Below are 14,756 nucleotides of genomic sequence, written 5' to 3'. Positions count from 1 at the left end.
CATACCTTCATTTCTAATCTACATAGTTAAGTCTTTAAATATTTTAATTCACATTTTACGGGTTATTTTTTTGACTGGCAGCAAGTTATTCCTGCCACATGTAGGACTAATATATTCTTTGTGCTACTACTTCAACAAAAAAGGAGCGTGTTGATCCCAGCTTTTATCTCTGGGGATCGAGTATAGGTTCCAAGAATCACAGCAAATAAATAGAACATACTCACAATATTTCCCAACTTCCTTTCAAAAAAAAAAAAAAAAAGAAAAAAAGAAAAAAAAAAAAAAAAAAAAAAAAAAAAAAAAAGAAAAAAGATTTGAAAGAGAGAAAAGGCAAGAAACTGTGCCCCATAAACTCTGCATGGGTCAGGGTTGAATGTTTATTGGAAAACTGAAGTAATGACCTAACCGTATCTCAGGCTCTCTGGAAAGGACTGTATCCTCCTTTCAGCTGCAAATATAATTGGGCCCAGGTACCACAAAGACTCAATAGGATCCTAAATTGTACTTGGAACCCTGAAGTTTCAGTTAGCTCTGTTTCCATAGAATGTCATCCAAGCGTTTTGCTCTTGTACATAGGAGAGGCAATTATTAAGGGGTTTTACAAAGCTCTGGGACAGCCACTACACTAATATGCTGCTTCTTCACTTCTGGGAACAACTCATCTTTGTCCCAGAAGTCACCTCAGGATTCATGGCTCCACAACTCTTGCCTTTCTTCACAGCTGTGTGATTTCTGTAAGTTACAAAGAGAAAGTTGGGAGAAATTGTTACTTTCTGTTTAACTGGAATGTGTAGTGCAGTGCCTTGTGCTAGTTTTTGACCATTTCCAAACCCAGAATTTTATGAGTACTTTAGGACAAATCCTTCAAGCTCAGGGTGTTTCTCCAGACTACATATATTTTTTGGTTAAGTTTATCCCATGAATACTGTTTACATGGAACAATATTTCCCTCTTGCAGATCTCTGCACTCTGTAAATATTTATAGACTGCTGTATATCTTCAATTTTAACCAAGCTTTCAGTAGTCTAGGTAAATTTCCTTTGGTGCTGTCTGTCCCTGTTATTCCTCTCTAAGTTCTTTACCTTCTGTAGCGATAATTCATGAGTTGGTTTGGGTGATCAGTGAGGGTTTCAACTACACCACTTTACAAACTATAGATTTCATTTCTCAGTGGCCAAACTAATTTAGAAATTATTAATTCAATTTTTCTGGTTCTCAGTGGAGTGTTGCCTTCCCCCAAATCAAACGTTTATGATGATGAAGACCTGATCTGCCTAAGCTCAGCACTTAGCACTGGGTTTACCAGTGATTCAGCAGATTGAGTCTAACATGGGCAGGGATATGGTCTGTGGAGTGCCCAGATGTTTTTTCTTCACTTGTATGGGAACCAGCTGTTTTGTGCTGCATTATGAGACAAGGCACATCTCATGAACCCAGACCTGGGAAACTTAGCAGCACCCTTAGGTGGCTGCTTTTGACATAAAAGCAACCATATTTTTGTGTGCAGTCTGGGAAAGGGCAGCTTAAAATCAAAGCAAATACAGCAAAGTAAGAATAACGCTTATCTTGGAGATAATGAGAAAGAGTAATATTGAAGATCTGGGTCTTAATGATATTTCAGGGGCAGCCAAATAATCCTCACCATAACTGCTACTTTTTTTTCATATCTTCTCCTTTTTTTCCATATTAGAACTAGTGCTAAGAGTAACTAGCGTTTAAGAGTAATAGATCAACAGTTTGAATTTTACTCTGCTCACTCTATTTTCACCCCCCCAGATGGGTCACAGGAGAATGGGAGCCTTGCAGCAAATCCTGCGGGAAGACGGGGTACCAGGTGCGGTCTGTGCGCTGCATCCAGCCCCTGCACGACAACACCAACCGCTCTGTCCACACCAAGTACTGCAACAACGACCGCCCAGAGGGCAGGAGGCCCTGCAACAGGGAGCTGTGCCCAGCACAGTGGAGAATAGGACCCTGGTCACAGGTCAGTCTCCTTCTGGAGGTCTCAAACAACTGATTTCTGACTGGGTGGAATGAACATGACGAGTAATGCCACCCCTGTATTTGTGAATAGATGGCTCACGTGTACAGTTTATTGCTCAACCACAGCTCACTCTTGGAGTATTTCACAGTTTCTGGTGTGCCACAAGAAGCAGTGAGTGGCTCTCCCTCCTGCTTCATTACTGTAGGTACTGCTGTGCCTCAAACAATGCACCAGGTCAGCTCAAATCAAGGGCAGTTTAAAACTGAGAAGCTAATTTCTAATCTGTTGTCTCCAGAGGGTGTCTCGGGGGTAACTGCTGCTGTCCTTTCAGTGCTCTGTCAGCTGTGGCAATGGCACCCAGGACCGGCCGGTCCTGTGCCGGACCAGGGACAACGCCATCGGCCTGTGCAAGGAGAATAAACCTGAGAGTGTCAGGATCTGCAGACTACCTCCGTGTCCCAGTAAGGACTTCTCTTTGATAACTTCTGTTACTTGTTGAAAAAATACTTATTTATTTATTTATTTGCAATGCCTTCATTGAATTGATACTTGTGTGCTATGTCTGCCTGGGGGGGCACTTCTCCACAGTCTCTGTTTTGAGTAGAATTTGTGGGGCTGCTGATGGGCTCCTTGGGCACTCTTCTCCTGCTGAGGAGCAGTGCTGGGCCCAGGACAGCCTGGGGCAGACCTCAGCACAGTGCTGATGGCTGGATGTGGCCAGCAGCCAACAGCTGCCCTGGGAGAGGAACAGTGCCTGAGTCCAGCCCTGCACCCCTGAGACCTGCTGGGCTGTGGCTAACCAAGGATGCCTCTGCTTTCCCTGCCTCCATTAACAGTTCCAGGCTTCTTTTTCATTCCATCAAACACAAGTTATCTGCAGGAGTTATCTAACTCAGTTTTTAGAAGCTGTAATTAATTTGTTCCTGTTTATTCCAGGGCAATAAGGCCTTTATTCTTGTTAGCTTTTCAGCTGTTTGCAAATGATATTTGTGAGATCATTTCACATATTCCTATTATTAAATAATTCGCATTTTTCTTTTTTTTCTGATGTATATCTCAGGGTAGCTTTTGATTAATTTGATTAATTAGAAGCAAGCTGTCAATTATAGTCTCCAATACAAAGATTTTAATGAGGCACTGTAACTAAACGAGACTGCATGTCTCTGGGGATGTGTGACACTGCCATGAGAAGTGCTGATGGAGAACTGGCCTTTGGGCTGTCTTCAGTGTTGGCTGTGAAGTGCTGGGCATGAGTTGTAGCAATGTCCCCAAACAGCACTTTTGCCCAAAATCACACAGCTTGTTTGTAATCCTTCCCTGGGCTCCTTCACAACTGGAGCCCACCCACTCTCTGAGCTTGTCCCCTTCTGACAGGGCAACAATTTAATGCTGCCTAACATATGTTGTGTTGCATTTTTTTTTTTCCTCTATTCAAGGAAACGTTTCTGATCCTTCAAAGAAAACCTACATGATACAATGGCTGTCAAGACCTGATCCAGACTACCCCATCCAGAAAATATCTTCAAGTAAAAGACCCATTTATAACTCTGCCTTTGCCCTTAAATGCATGCCACATCGAATGTGGACTTTGCCTTTTGCTCTCTTCTTCTCTCTATGCGGAAAGTTCCCCTGACTTTGCCAAGTTTAAATCTTGGGCTGAATCTGTTTTTTCACACCAGGCACTCGGTGCTCGGTGTCTTTCTTCTCTGGAGCTTGCGTAGCACTGGTGGTGGAGGTCTTGAAGTGTTGGATGTGTGAAGTTGGATCTCCACAGTATGTTGCAGTCCTCTGAAAGGGAGCTGGGATCGGTTTGCTTGTTGCTTGGTGGTGGTGGTGGTGAAAAAAGGCTCTTACTGGTTCCTGATGTTCAGTTTGATAGCAAAACTGAGAACTTATTGTGAATGTGATCACATCACAATAATGACACCTTGTAGTGCTAAAGTTCTCCTTTATCTAAAAACCCGAAATCTCGTAACTCTCTGGTTTCAGTTCGCTGACAGGGTAGTCTGATGAGTGGAAGAATTTTTTCATTCCATTTTCCTTTGTGGTGCTCTTGCTTTCCTCACCCTTACAGCTCATTTTTTTTATTCCTGACCCTCACCTTTACGTTTGTGGCCCGGGGAGGGCTCACTGGGGAGCAGAAGTTGAGTTTCTGTTGGTACTTTCCATGCTGCTCTGATGCCGTTGCTCTCACCAGGCTCCTGGTGGTCGTTTGGTGGGTTTTTCCTCGAGAAAAGCCACGCTCCTTTTTTCCATCGCACAATTTTTGCCAGTTTTGCGTATTTTCACTTTAGAACCAAACCCAAAGCAGAACAGGCGTGGTCCATGGTGAAGGTGGCGTGGTGGCGTTTTTGTGAGCGTGGCGGAGGCAATATGATGTTTTCATTGACTACAATGTCTCCAGCTGCTCGGCATGGAGCTGTTTATACTCATCACATCTCTGGTCTTTTTTCACCATGTGCATGTCTGACTTGACTGGTACGGTTGTGTGTGTGTGTGTGTGCGTGTGTGCTCTTAGATGTGTCAACTGGCAAACATAACAGTGTGAACTACTACAGAATTACCTCAATTTTTATTGCTTTTTTTGCTTAGGAGATGAATTTTAGAAAAATGCCTTAATGTTGAAATGTGAATGGCATTAATTTACCAGATCCAGCTTTAAATATGAACAGTACACTGGTACCTTGAGTTAATCTTCATATGGAGTGTTTTTACTTGAACCATAACTATTGGAAGGCAGTAAATTTAATTGGAGGTTGATTTGCACAGTGCATATCCATATCTTCATCGAGACAGGATTGTGGCCTGACTTACTGAAATTTAACTGGCATTCGTGCTTCTCCTTCCGTGTTTGTGTTGAAGATTTGGAATTCAGAAGTCATAAACTTCTTTGTGACAGTCAGTACCAATAGCAGAAATGTAAAACTGCAGTCTTGGAGCAAATTACTACCTTATTGCTTTGATCATATTTTTTGGAAAAGTGGCATTTTTGAATCTTTGGGTCGTCAACAGTGTAGCACTTCAAACTTGTCATTATCATGTGATCACATATTTAAATTTTGCTGTTAATATTTCCTGAAACATGTTAACAATTTACATGACAAGGTGAAAAAGCAAAGACACGTATCTGGCACTGAATACTGTTATGTAAAATAATCGGTGTTTAACTGTATAAATATATTCATGACTGTTACCTTTAAATAGACAATGTTTAGTGATGTTTCAAGAGATGGGTGGCTATAGAGAATGGTGCAATAAGGTATCTGGGCATTGTGCACTATGTCTATATGCACTTTGGTTTATCAGGGATATTTTATTAGTGTTTTGTATGTATTTAACATAATATTAAAGATGTGCCAATTCAGTTTGCTTTTCAATATTTTTTTATGAGACTAATGTGTACCAAAGTGACTGTGAAACTGATTTATTTTTTTCTTACTGATGTTTTGAATATATACTTCCAGTCTGTCATGCATACTGCAAGTAAAAATAAATAAAAGTTCAGCAAATCTGGATATTTTGGTTTGGATAGAGGATCAAAATTTCATTCTGGCATTGAGAAGTTGCAGAGTTTATTTATATAACTTATCAGATGTCACTAAACTCATTACATAATGCAGTTTTATTTCCATGTATTGTTAAGCTTGACATTTCATATTTTTATTAGGAAAAAAGGCATTTTTCTAAAGGTGCTGTTATTGATTCTTACAAAGCCAAGAACAGACCTGCCTTGTTAAAACCACATTTAAATATTATAACTGTTGGCTTTTATCATGGAAGCCATTTGGAGGAACATGCATAAGGGTCATGCATCACAAGGCAAAATGTTCAAAGGGGTCTCTTATGGGATATGTAAAAATATATATAAATTGGATAGGCACATGCAGGCTTTTGTATGGAGCTGTGCATTCAAGTATGAACAATTCAAGCTCTTAAAGGCTGGTTTGAAAATCTCTCCAAAACCAAGGTACTATTCTTAGGTTCCTAAGGAAGGAGTCATTCCTAATCTCCAGCAGTATTTCAGTTTAGCATTTGAAAAATACAAAAATTACCTGACACATTCTTAAGTAGGGACTAGATTTTTGCTTTTCTGCAACAAAAGCAACAATCAGGGCATAGATACAACATACAGGGGGTGTTTTCACCTGCCTCAGCCAGCACTAGCATTTTAAAGCAGAATCTATTAGTTTATTTTAGACTGATATGTTTGCCAATGAAACACCCACGGTGCCCTGTTTTGCTAACTGAGGATGAGTGAGGAGGTGGCACCTACGCTTTCCAAATCCCCTTGGTATTGCTGAGCCTGCTCTGCTTCTCTCCTTTGCTGTGAGGGTGCTGACACAAGCCAGTGCTCGTGGCAGGAGGGTGAAATGTGAGCTCCAGATGAGGCTGAGAGCACTGTCTGCCATTGGGTGCACTCTAAATAAAGTCAAGTAATTGGAGTTACTCACCCTTTACTGTAAGAGCAGGGGGAGAGAGAGAAGTGATTTCATCTCTGTCTCAGCACTCTGGTCACAGAGATGTTTTGTTACTGATGATGCCAGGTGTTGGTCAGTCTGCTTTTCTCCTCAGCCCTCTCCTCTCCTACAAACCCTCCGACTCCTCTCTCAGCATGGGCTGCATGTTGGGATTTTTCCTTCACTGCAGTGCCTGGCTCCATTACTTCATCCTGGAGGCACAAGAGCTGAGGAGTGTCTGTGTAGGACAGAGGACAGGCAAATTTCTCTCCAAGGAGCCTGCTAGACCCTCACCACCCATTTGCCACCAATTCATACAGTCCTCTGCCTCCCCTGGGCAGAAATCACAAGGGCTTGGGGAATCTCTGAGTAGGCTTCTGTTTATGTTTCTCAGGCAGGAACACTTTCACCACTTCACCTTTAATGCCTGAGCCTACAATTTACCACCTGCATTTCAGCAAGATCAGGATCTGCCATAACACCTCTATTATCCTGCAGATTGCTGTAGCAGCTATTGACAGCTTAAAGCTTATCGATTCTCATTCTTTCTCTTTTATTACAGTCATTGACACAAAAATCAGGACTTTTGCTGAGTCTCCCAGTCATTATTGGACTGGCTTGGCTCCATTGCTCTGGAGTTTGTTGTTCCAAAAATATCAGCTCCCTTCTGGGGGAAGTAGAAAAGCCTCATGGTAAATGCACCACTTTTCTCTCAAACAAGAGACATGCTGGGAAAATGCTGCTGTTTTCAGAGTAGAGGTATCTGGCAACAATATCACTCCAATTAGTGGAGATAGATTAATTCTGAGAGTTACATGGTACACATCAAAATAGGACTTGACTTTCCTGAGACAGTCCAGATAAATATGTTACCCCTAACCTTGGTTAGTCACTGTTTGGTTGCAGAAAAGCATTAAAAGGAGCAATGAGAGGAAAAATAGATTTCTTAATATAAAACTTGATGACTTTGTGGGAGTTCAATGTAGTTTTAGCAACAACACAGCACAATCAATGTGTTTTGAAGTTTAAACCAAGACAGTAACACAATTCACTGTGGCTTCATGGTCTTCAGGGTAGTGTTTTCAGGATGTGAAGGCAAAAATTCGAGTGTGGTGGTCTAGAGATTGGATGGGGCTGCTACAAACAGTTCAGATCAGCTTTTGCAGCTCTTGAAGCGAGTTGACTTTTAGGTTGAATATAAGCCTGCTTCTGCTTATAGAAGGCTCATTTGCCAGTTTCCCATCCCACTTTAAATATCAAACCCTCTGCCCACTGCCAAAGCTTCAGCTGTGTTTCTTTTTCTGATTAATGTGAAGATGCTCTTTATTTATCTGTTCCCTTTTTCTCTTTCAGAAGATCATTGTCAAGGAGACAAGTCAATGTTTTGTCGCATGGAGGTCCTCTCCCGTTACTGCTCCATTCCTGGCTACAATAAGCTGTGTTGCAAGTCCTGCAACACCTACAACAACATATCAGGGGATGGCAATGTGACCAATGCCAATGTAAATAAGAATAATATCATTGAGGAGGAGCTCCTGACAACCCGCAGCCCTCCAGTGGGAGTGTCCACCACACAGTCTGCCACTAGCCCTCCTCTGCTCTCCAAAACACCTGCACCCCCTTCCAATGCAACTGAGGAGCACCCAGAAATAAATGCAGTGGATGTCCCCTATAAAGTGGATGGGTTGGATAACGAAGTACCACAGCACAACATCATTACACGGAGGAGGCCGTATGAAAGGACAAGGAATCAAAGAATTCAGGAGCTGATCGCTGAGAAAATGAAAAGAGAGACTCTTAGGAAAATAAACTAAAATGGAAATACGACGCAAACAACATTTTTCTCTTATAGAGATTACCAACATCATAGTATTGGCCATTGTAGAGACTAAAAATGGGGGGAAATTGAAGTGGTGCTATGGCAGAGATACCAAATTCTCAAGCCTACTATAAATGGAAAAGACAGATTGTTTCATAAGTGCTAATCTGAACACTTGGATGGCTAGGTTAGGTGTACAGGGTACAGCAGAGTATTAGTGCAATATCCCTACAGTGTGCCACTGAATCCAAACAAACCACATTACTTAGGTCAGGTTAGCAGGTTTCTCAGTTACAGGCTCTTTAAATTCTTCTATGCCTGTGTAAAACTGCTTGGGAATAGTAATGGGAGTCACACTTAGTATGGAAGAAAGCGGTCCCTAGACATAATAAATCCCTTTAACTCTGACAAGCAGGGGGTCAGCACTCCTGTGATGCTTCTGTGCCTTGCACAAACCCTGGCACTAGCACAGCCCACTTCGGGAAGTTTCTTAGGACATTCCAGGCTTGGTTTGGCTGACCCTGGCAGAGCTGCCTCTGTGGTCACAGCTCGGCATGTGCTCATGTAGCTTCCTGAACCAGGGCTGTGTAAGAAAATACAGAGAAAATTCTGTAGCCGTATATTTATGTGTAAATTAAAAACTGACAAACAGTAGTTTATGTACTTCCATAAACAATTTCAAAGAATTCTCCTGAACTTTTGGATACATGCAAGACATTTAGTAGGGTAGATCTGGCCAACTTGGACTGACAACATCCTAGTCTTTCTGTTTACAATTATCCATATTTTTTATAGTCTTTCAGTTCCTGTAATGCAACAGCCTCAGTGACCTTATTGGTTGGTGCTTTTTTTATTGGTCTGATTTTTTTTCTACCCACATTCTGTTTAACTTAAAGATGACTGGATACTGTTGTCTTTTCTTTGGTGCTTTGTTAAGACAAACTTTTTTTTCCCCCCACATAGGATGCAGTTATTTTTTTGAGGAATCAATTTTGTGTTATCTTCCTTTTTTTAGGACAGCTTTATTGGTGCAGAAGTGAACAACTATTTGCTGTGCCCTTACAGGAACAAACACACACACACACAGATGTGTATTCACAGCACCAGGTCTGCTAGAAAACTTTAAGATGTGTAACCTGACAACCCTTTGAGTACTTTTTTCCCCCTCAGGGTCATCATGGTTTTCATAGGTCATTTTGCATTCCTGGTTGGAGAAAAGAAGATGAACTCAGCTTGGCTCTAACACTGCCGAGACAGGGAGCATGGACTGGTTCCTGCTGTGGGTGGCATTTGAGCAGTTTTTTTTCCTGGCTTGGATTCTTCCATTTGTTGCTTCTTTGCTGGTAAATCTCCTGCAGAGCCTGGGGCTTCTCTGAAATCCTCTCTTTACCATTAGGTAGGTCTGGTGGCTCCAAGTTCAGATTTTCCAGTCTGAGTGGAAGATCTCACTCTCCAGCCTGAGCTGGTCCTGGTTTGAAGAGGCACCAGCAGTATGCCTGTTTATGGAGTCACAAAATTATTGGGAATGTGCTGCATTCTCAGCAAAGTGTGAGCTCTTCTCTGGCCCAGCTGTTGGCAAAGAGTTTCACAGGTATTGCAAGGTAAAGCTCGTGACTTCCTGTGACTCTACCTTCCTTCTGCCCTTGACCACCACGACTGAATGAACTGCCCAGTCTCCTCTTCTAAATGAGCCATTCCTCCTGGAAAGGAGGAGGGAGTCTGCTTTGCAGCACCTACATGTGGGACTGTTTGGGCCTGGACTGTGGCTAGAAGTTTTTGAAGCACAGGATCTGGTCTAAGAAAAATTCTTCATGGAGATACTAAGCCAAGCAGAGAAGGAATGTTTTCAGCTGATGTCGTGGCATCAAGTGGCCCTTCTTACACAGGACAAAGGGGATACACGTGGAGCAGCTCAGATAGTGAAGGGATGAGAGATACACTGAAGACCATGGAAACTAGAAAGCCCAACAGGCCTGCTAAGAGTCCAGACCATTGGGAAACATCCCCTGGGCCAAGCAGACATGTCTGCAGATGTGGAGGCAGCAGCCAGCACAAGCAAAAATCTGTTCTGGTTTGGAGAAGTAAAGCTCAGGCTCTGCAGTTTGGCAGCACAGCAGGAAGAGTTCCACCACAGGCTTTCACTCCTGGGACATGGAGTGTTCTCCTGCGGTTAAAGGTGCTTGTCCTTGGTGCCCTGTCCCAGCCTTGCTCCATGGCCTGTCAGCCATCCCATGGCCATGGTGCGTGGACAAGCCCCAGGATCCTGGTGCCAAGGGATTTGTGGTTGCCTACAGACAGAACAAGTTTTAATAACAGAGTGGCTTCAGGTCACGCCTGTGCACAACAGCAATGTAGTAATGAGCACTGAAGGGAAAAAAAAACAACAACCACCATTCTATTTATAAGCAAGGAAGACGTGTCTAGATCAGCATCATTCCAGCTGCTGTGCCATGGGAGACACAAGCTGTAGCCGGGCTCCCAGCCTGTAGTCATAGTATTTCTTGCCTTCCACATTTCCTTTACACAGATGTGCTTAGTATAAAACTAATCTTTTCCCCTTCAAGTTAATATCCTTTTAGCTCTGTGGACAATAAAAATAAACCACAACCCCCAGCTTTTTCATAGACTAGAAGCTCATCCAAGCATATGAAACTTAGGAAAAACCCAAAGATAGAAAGGGTTGGAGCTGGATTTACGCAGATGGGGAGGTAAAAGTTTGCTGCCTGGAGGGTACCAGTCTTACCCTCTGGGACTTTTTTGAGACCCCTTGCTCCAATCCCCTGAGGTAACTAATTTAATAGATGCTGTTTTGCCCTAGCCTCTGGAATAGGCTTAGCCAACTAGGCAGTGTGAAGAAATACCACAGAAGGCAGTGCCCATAGCTCAAAAAAGCATTTTTCCAGATAAAGTGGAAAGTTCTGCTGCCTCAGGGAGCAAGAACAGCCTCCTAGAAGGCTGGTCTGGTGCTATGTTAAGTTCAGCATTCATTAGGAACCCCATGAAATGTCTGGTGCCATCTGCATTTGGGAAGGGCTTGTTCCCTTCTCAGTCTCACCTTCTGGGAGATTTAATTTGGTTTCTTTCTCAATGGTTTTAATTCTCCTGAATGTTTCTCTAGCTGTTTTTTTTTTTGGGGGGGGGACACTTAACTACTTGAAGCAGAAGCTTCAGTCTACATTGCTCAAGACATGGAGAGGCTGATGGACCATCTGTTTAAGGATCAGGAGCCACCAGCTGCCTTCACACTCTTCCTGTATGAGAAGGAGGGAAGTTAAATCTCTTCAGACCAGGAAAGATGCCTTCTTTACAAGCTGCCATGGGTTCTTCAGAAGGTGTTTTTTTCCAGCAGTTCCCCAAGAACATGTACATCACTTCTACTGGAAAACACAACACAGGGCTCTATTGATAAAGAAAAAGCAGCCCCAGACAAAAGGTGGGGAGTTGCTCTCCTGAGCTGATTTAATTTCTGTGTCATGCAGTGGAAAATTTGGTCTTTTTTTTTTTTTTGTTTGGTTGAACTTTGACAACTGTTTCATCTTCTCTACAATGCTGTAATTGGGCAAGAGCATCATCACAGTGGATCTTCTGTGACCAGTTTGCTGTTGCCCAGGTGCTGCATTTTCAGACATAACAAGCAGAAAGAGATATTTTAATGTAATCTAGTCCCCAGAAACTAAAGCAGGTTTATAAACAAATATATTCCTGCAGAGACTATCTCAGAGATCTAAGAGATAAAGAAATGTGCTCCCACAAAAGCAATGTATTTGTGATCTAACCATGTAAGTACACAGTTTTTTCAATTGTCATTTTTCTGGCTGTCTAAACCTAAAATCCAAGTGACAGCCACTCTTGAGAAAAAAATCCCAAACAAATTCTGGTTTCTTTGGCTTCAGTCATCTGCCAGTTTTTTCACCATCATTTCTTTAAAAATTTCTGTTATCTATTATGAATGCATCACTTTTTATATTCATATATCCATTCAATATTTAGAGTCTCGCAACACCTCCATAGAATGCTTTCAGATATTTTGAGAATTCTAGAAATGGTGCTTTACCAGTACTCAAAGGGTTTTATGTTTTATTTTATTACATAATGCATTTAATGTCTTATTTACTCACCTACAATGCACAGTATTAGCTATGTTCCTCTGAATATCTATATGCAACTTCCATTCACTTACATATGCCTTCACAGAGATTGCAATAAATAGCCATTTCTTGTATATTAAAAATGTATATACAAATTAGAATCTTTAATTTTATAATTTATTAAATTCAAATGTCTGTGTTCTTTTGCAAAAAAAAAAAAAAAAAAAAAAAAAAAAAAAAAAAAAAAAAAAAAAAAAAAAAAAGTGTTTGGCTTTTCCCTGTGCTTTTTTCATTGAGTTGATGTTATGCAAAGATGCTGGAGGACAAAGAACCAGCATCTTCAGATTCAAAACCAGTTCAATTTCTACAACTTAATGAAGTGGGATTGGGATACATTTGCTGCCTAAATCCTACATCCGTGTTACAACATCCATTATCCAAGGCTAAATATCAAGAAGTCACTGGACCAAAAGTTGATAACTGCACAGAAATTAATCAAACTCACTTAAACCTGCTTGAGGCCCAAATCCATCCTGGTCCATGTATCATCTCTTTAAAAGGCTCAGTTATCTGGGCTTCTATTCAGGACTGATGAGTGAATTCTGCTTTGCATGTCCTGTTGATAAAGTAATTGCTCCTTTCCATGAAATTCTTCTGCACGCATTCTCCTGCTGTATCCTGCACACACAGAGCCAGGTTTACTTTAAAGCATAATTGAATCTTTCCCATCTGATTGAAGTTTGTTGCTTGAGGATTTGAAAGATCCCTTCTTACTGTGATTATTCAGTGAGCACCATGCAGTGCATTCAAGTCCAGCATTCTTTAGTCAGGTAATGAGCCACCTCAACACTTTCCATCTGGAAAAGTAATTTACATACTTTAATGCTCCAATAAAACAGTGGACAAACCCAAACCTGGGGTTCATTGACTGTGATAATTCATGTAGCATTTATAGCTGTGACAAGGGTGATATTTAATTGCCTTTTTCTTTCAAAGATTTAAAGATTTTTAGAGTGTCCACGGCAGACATGAGGAATACCCAAGGTGGGGTCAGTCATGTCCAACACCTCTCCCTCCCCCTGGTCTTGCTCTCTCTTTCTCAAATGCCAAAAGATGACACCCACAGGAGGCCTTCTCTTCCCCTCCTGACCTATGTCAGATTTTTAGCCCTTTTCACCATCACCTGGCTCTGAGGAAAAATTGTTTTAAAAAGGCAGGTCAAGGAGCTGTGATTCTGGGCCAGGAAAGCAGTTTTCGGGTTATTCTTAATTACACCAGGCAGAAAGCAGCTCCTCCAAAGTGCTGTGCAAATTTGGCTCTCCTTTCCCCCAGCGAGGGGGGCACGGGATGATTCCCAGCCTCCCACAGGGTGTTCTGCCTCAACACTTGAATTTGCTCACAGGGGTCAAAAATGCTGCTGCTGAGCTTTCCTGGGAGATAAATGCCTGGAAACTCCACTGGGGCTGTGTGTGTGCATGGGGATGTGTGTGTGTATGTGTGTGTGTGTGCAGTGCTTACCTTTGCTCTCCTTCTCCCCACCACCTTCCCAGTCCTTCTTTAGCAGCCTCCCAAAGCTGAGCAGGTCCCGGAGCAATGGAGCCACAGAAACGCATCAAGCACAAGCAGCACTTCTAAAATCTGATCGCAGGGAGGAGCAGGGCAGGATGACACATGTGGGAGAAGCCTTATCCTGTTAACCTGCCGGGGTTTATGCTTCATCGGCCGAGCGCTGCCAGCAGCATCCCCCCAGGGATGAAGCTGAGCCCAGCAGCCCCGGGGCTCCCGGCAGGCCGGGGGTGCCTCTCCTCGCTGGAGTCACCACTAGATGGTGGCACGGCACAAAAAGTGCGAGCATGAAACGGCCGCTGGACTGTGATCCCAGCCTGAAAATTCCCTGGGTCTGGTGAGGTGCGCTCGGGAAGGGCCAGATGGAATAAACCCCACTCGGCTCACCCATCACAGTGTGGATGTGACAGAAGATGCTGCTATGCCCTGGCTGTGCCCTGGCTGTGCCCTGGCTGTGCCCTGGCTGTGGCTGCTGGGGGGAGAAGGAATCCTCCAGGAGAGAAACACAGACTGCACCTGCAGTGGAGAAATAGAGACATGATCAATCCCACCACTCAAATCATTGAAAATACCTCAAGAATAAGTTGTTTTCTGGGTTTGTTATTTCTCAGTGCATCTGAAGACATCTCGGCTTCTCCAGAAGAAAGTTTAGAGGCTAGTAACATTACAGGAGGTTCCACTGATGAATGTAATTTAATTTTTTAAATTAAGAGGAGACACAACAGCTGTGGAAGGAGAAACCTGTTTTAGGTGACCTGGGCTGCTGGCAGGACAGGGGGTTTCATGTGACCCCAGGCAGGAGAAGGTTTTCAAGTGATGGCAGTGCTGCCCTCACTGAGAGC

At 42.7% G+C, this 14,756-nt stretch overlaps 1 protein-coding gene across 1 annotated transcript in view; it reads left to right on the top strand.

Moving 5' to 3' along the window:
* ADAMTS2 (ADAM metallopeptidase with thrombospondin type 1 motif 2) overlaps window positions 1–8,736 on the top strand; it is a gene marked incomplete at its 5' end in the record, with an annotated part of 169,620 nt that extends 160,884 nt beyond the window's left edge. Inside the window, 4 exon segments of the mRNA XM_083871974.1 lie at window positions 1,777–1,984; window positions 2,316–2,445; window positions 3,421–3,510; window positions 7,795–8,736. Coding sequence (XP_083728100.1) covers window positions 1,777–1,984; window positions 2,316–2,445; window positions 3,421–3,510; window positions 7,795–8,255 — 889 coding nt within the window. The 3' untranslated portion in view covers window positions 8,256–8,736.
* Between the last annotated feature and the right edge of the window lie 6,020 nt (window positions 8,737–14,756).

The sequence above is a fragment of the Zosterops lateralis genome, assembly GCF_965231275.1.
Source record: "Zosterops lateralis genome assembly, chromosome: 14".
Lineage (NCBI taxonomy): Eukaryota > Metazoa > Chordata > Aves > Passeriformes > Zosteropidae > Zosterops > Zosterops lateralis.
The sequence above is the reverse complement of the archived record's forward strand: the minus strand, read 5'-3'. Positions and strand labels throughout refer to the sequence as shown.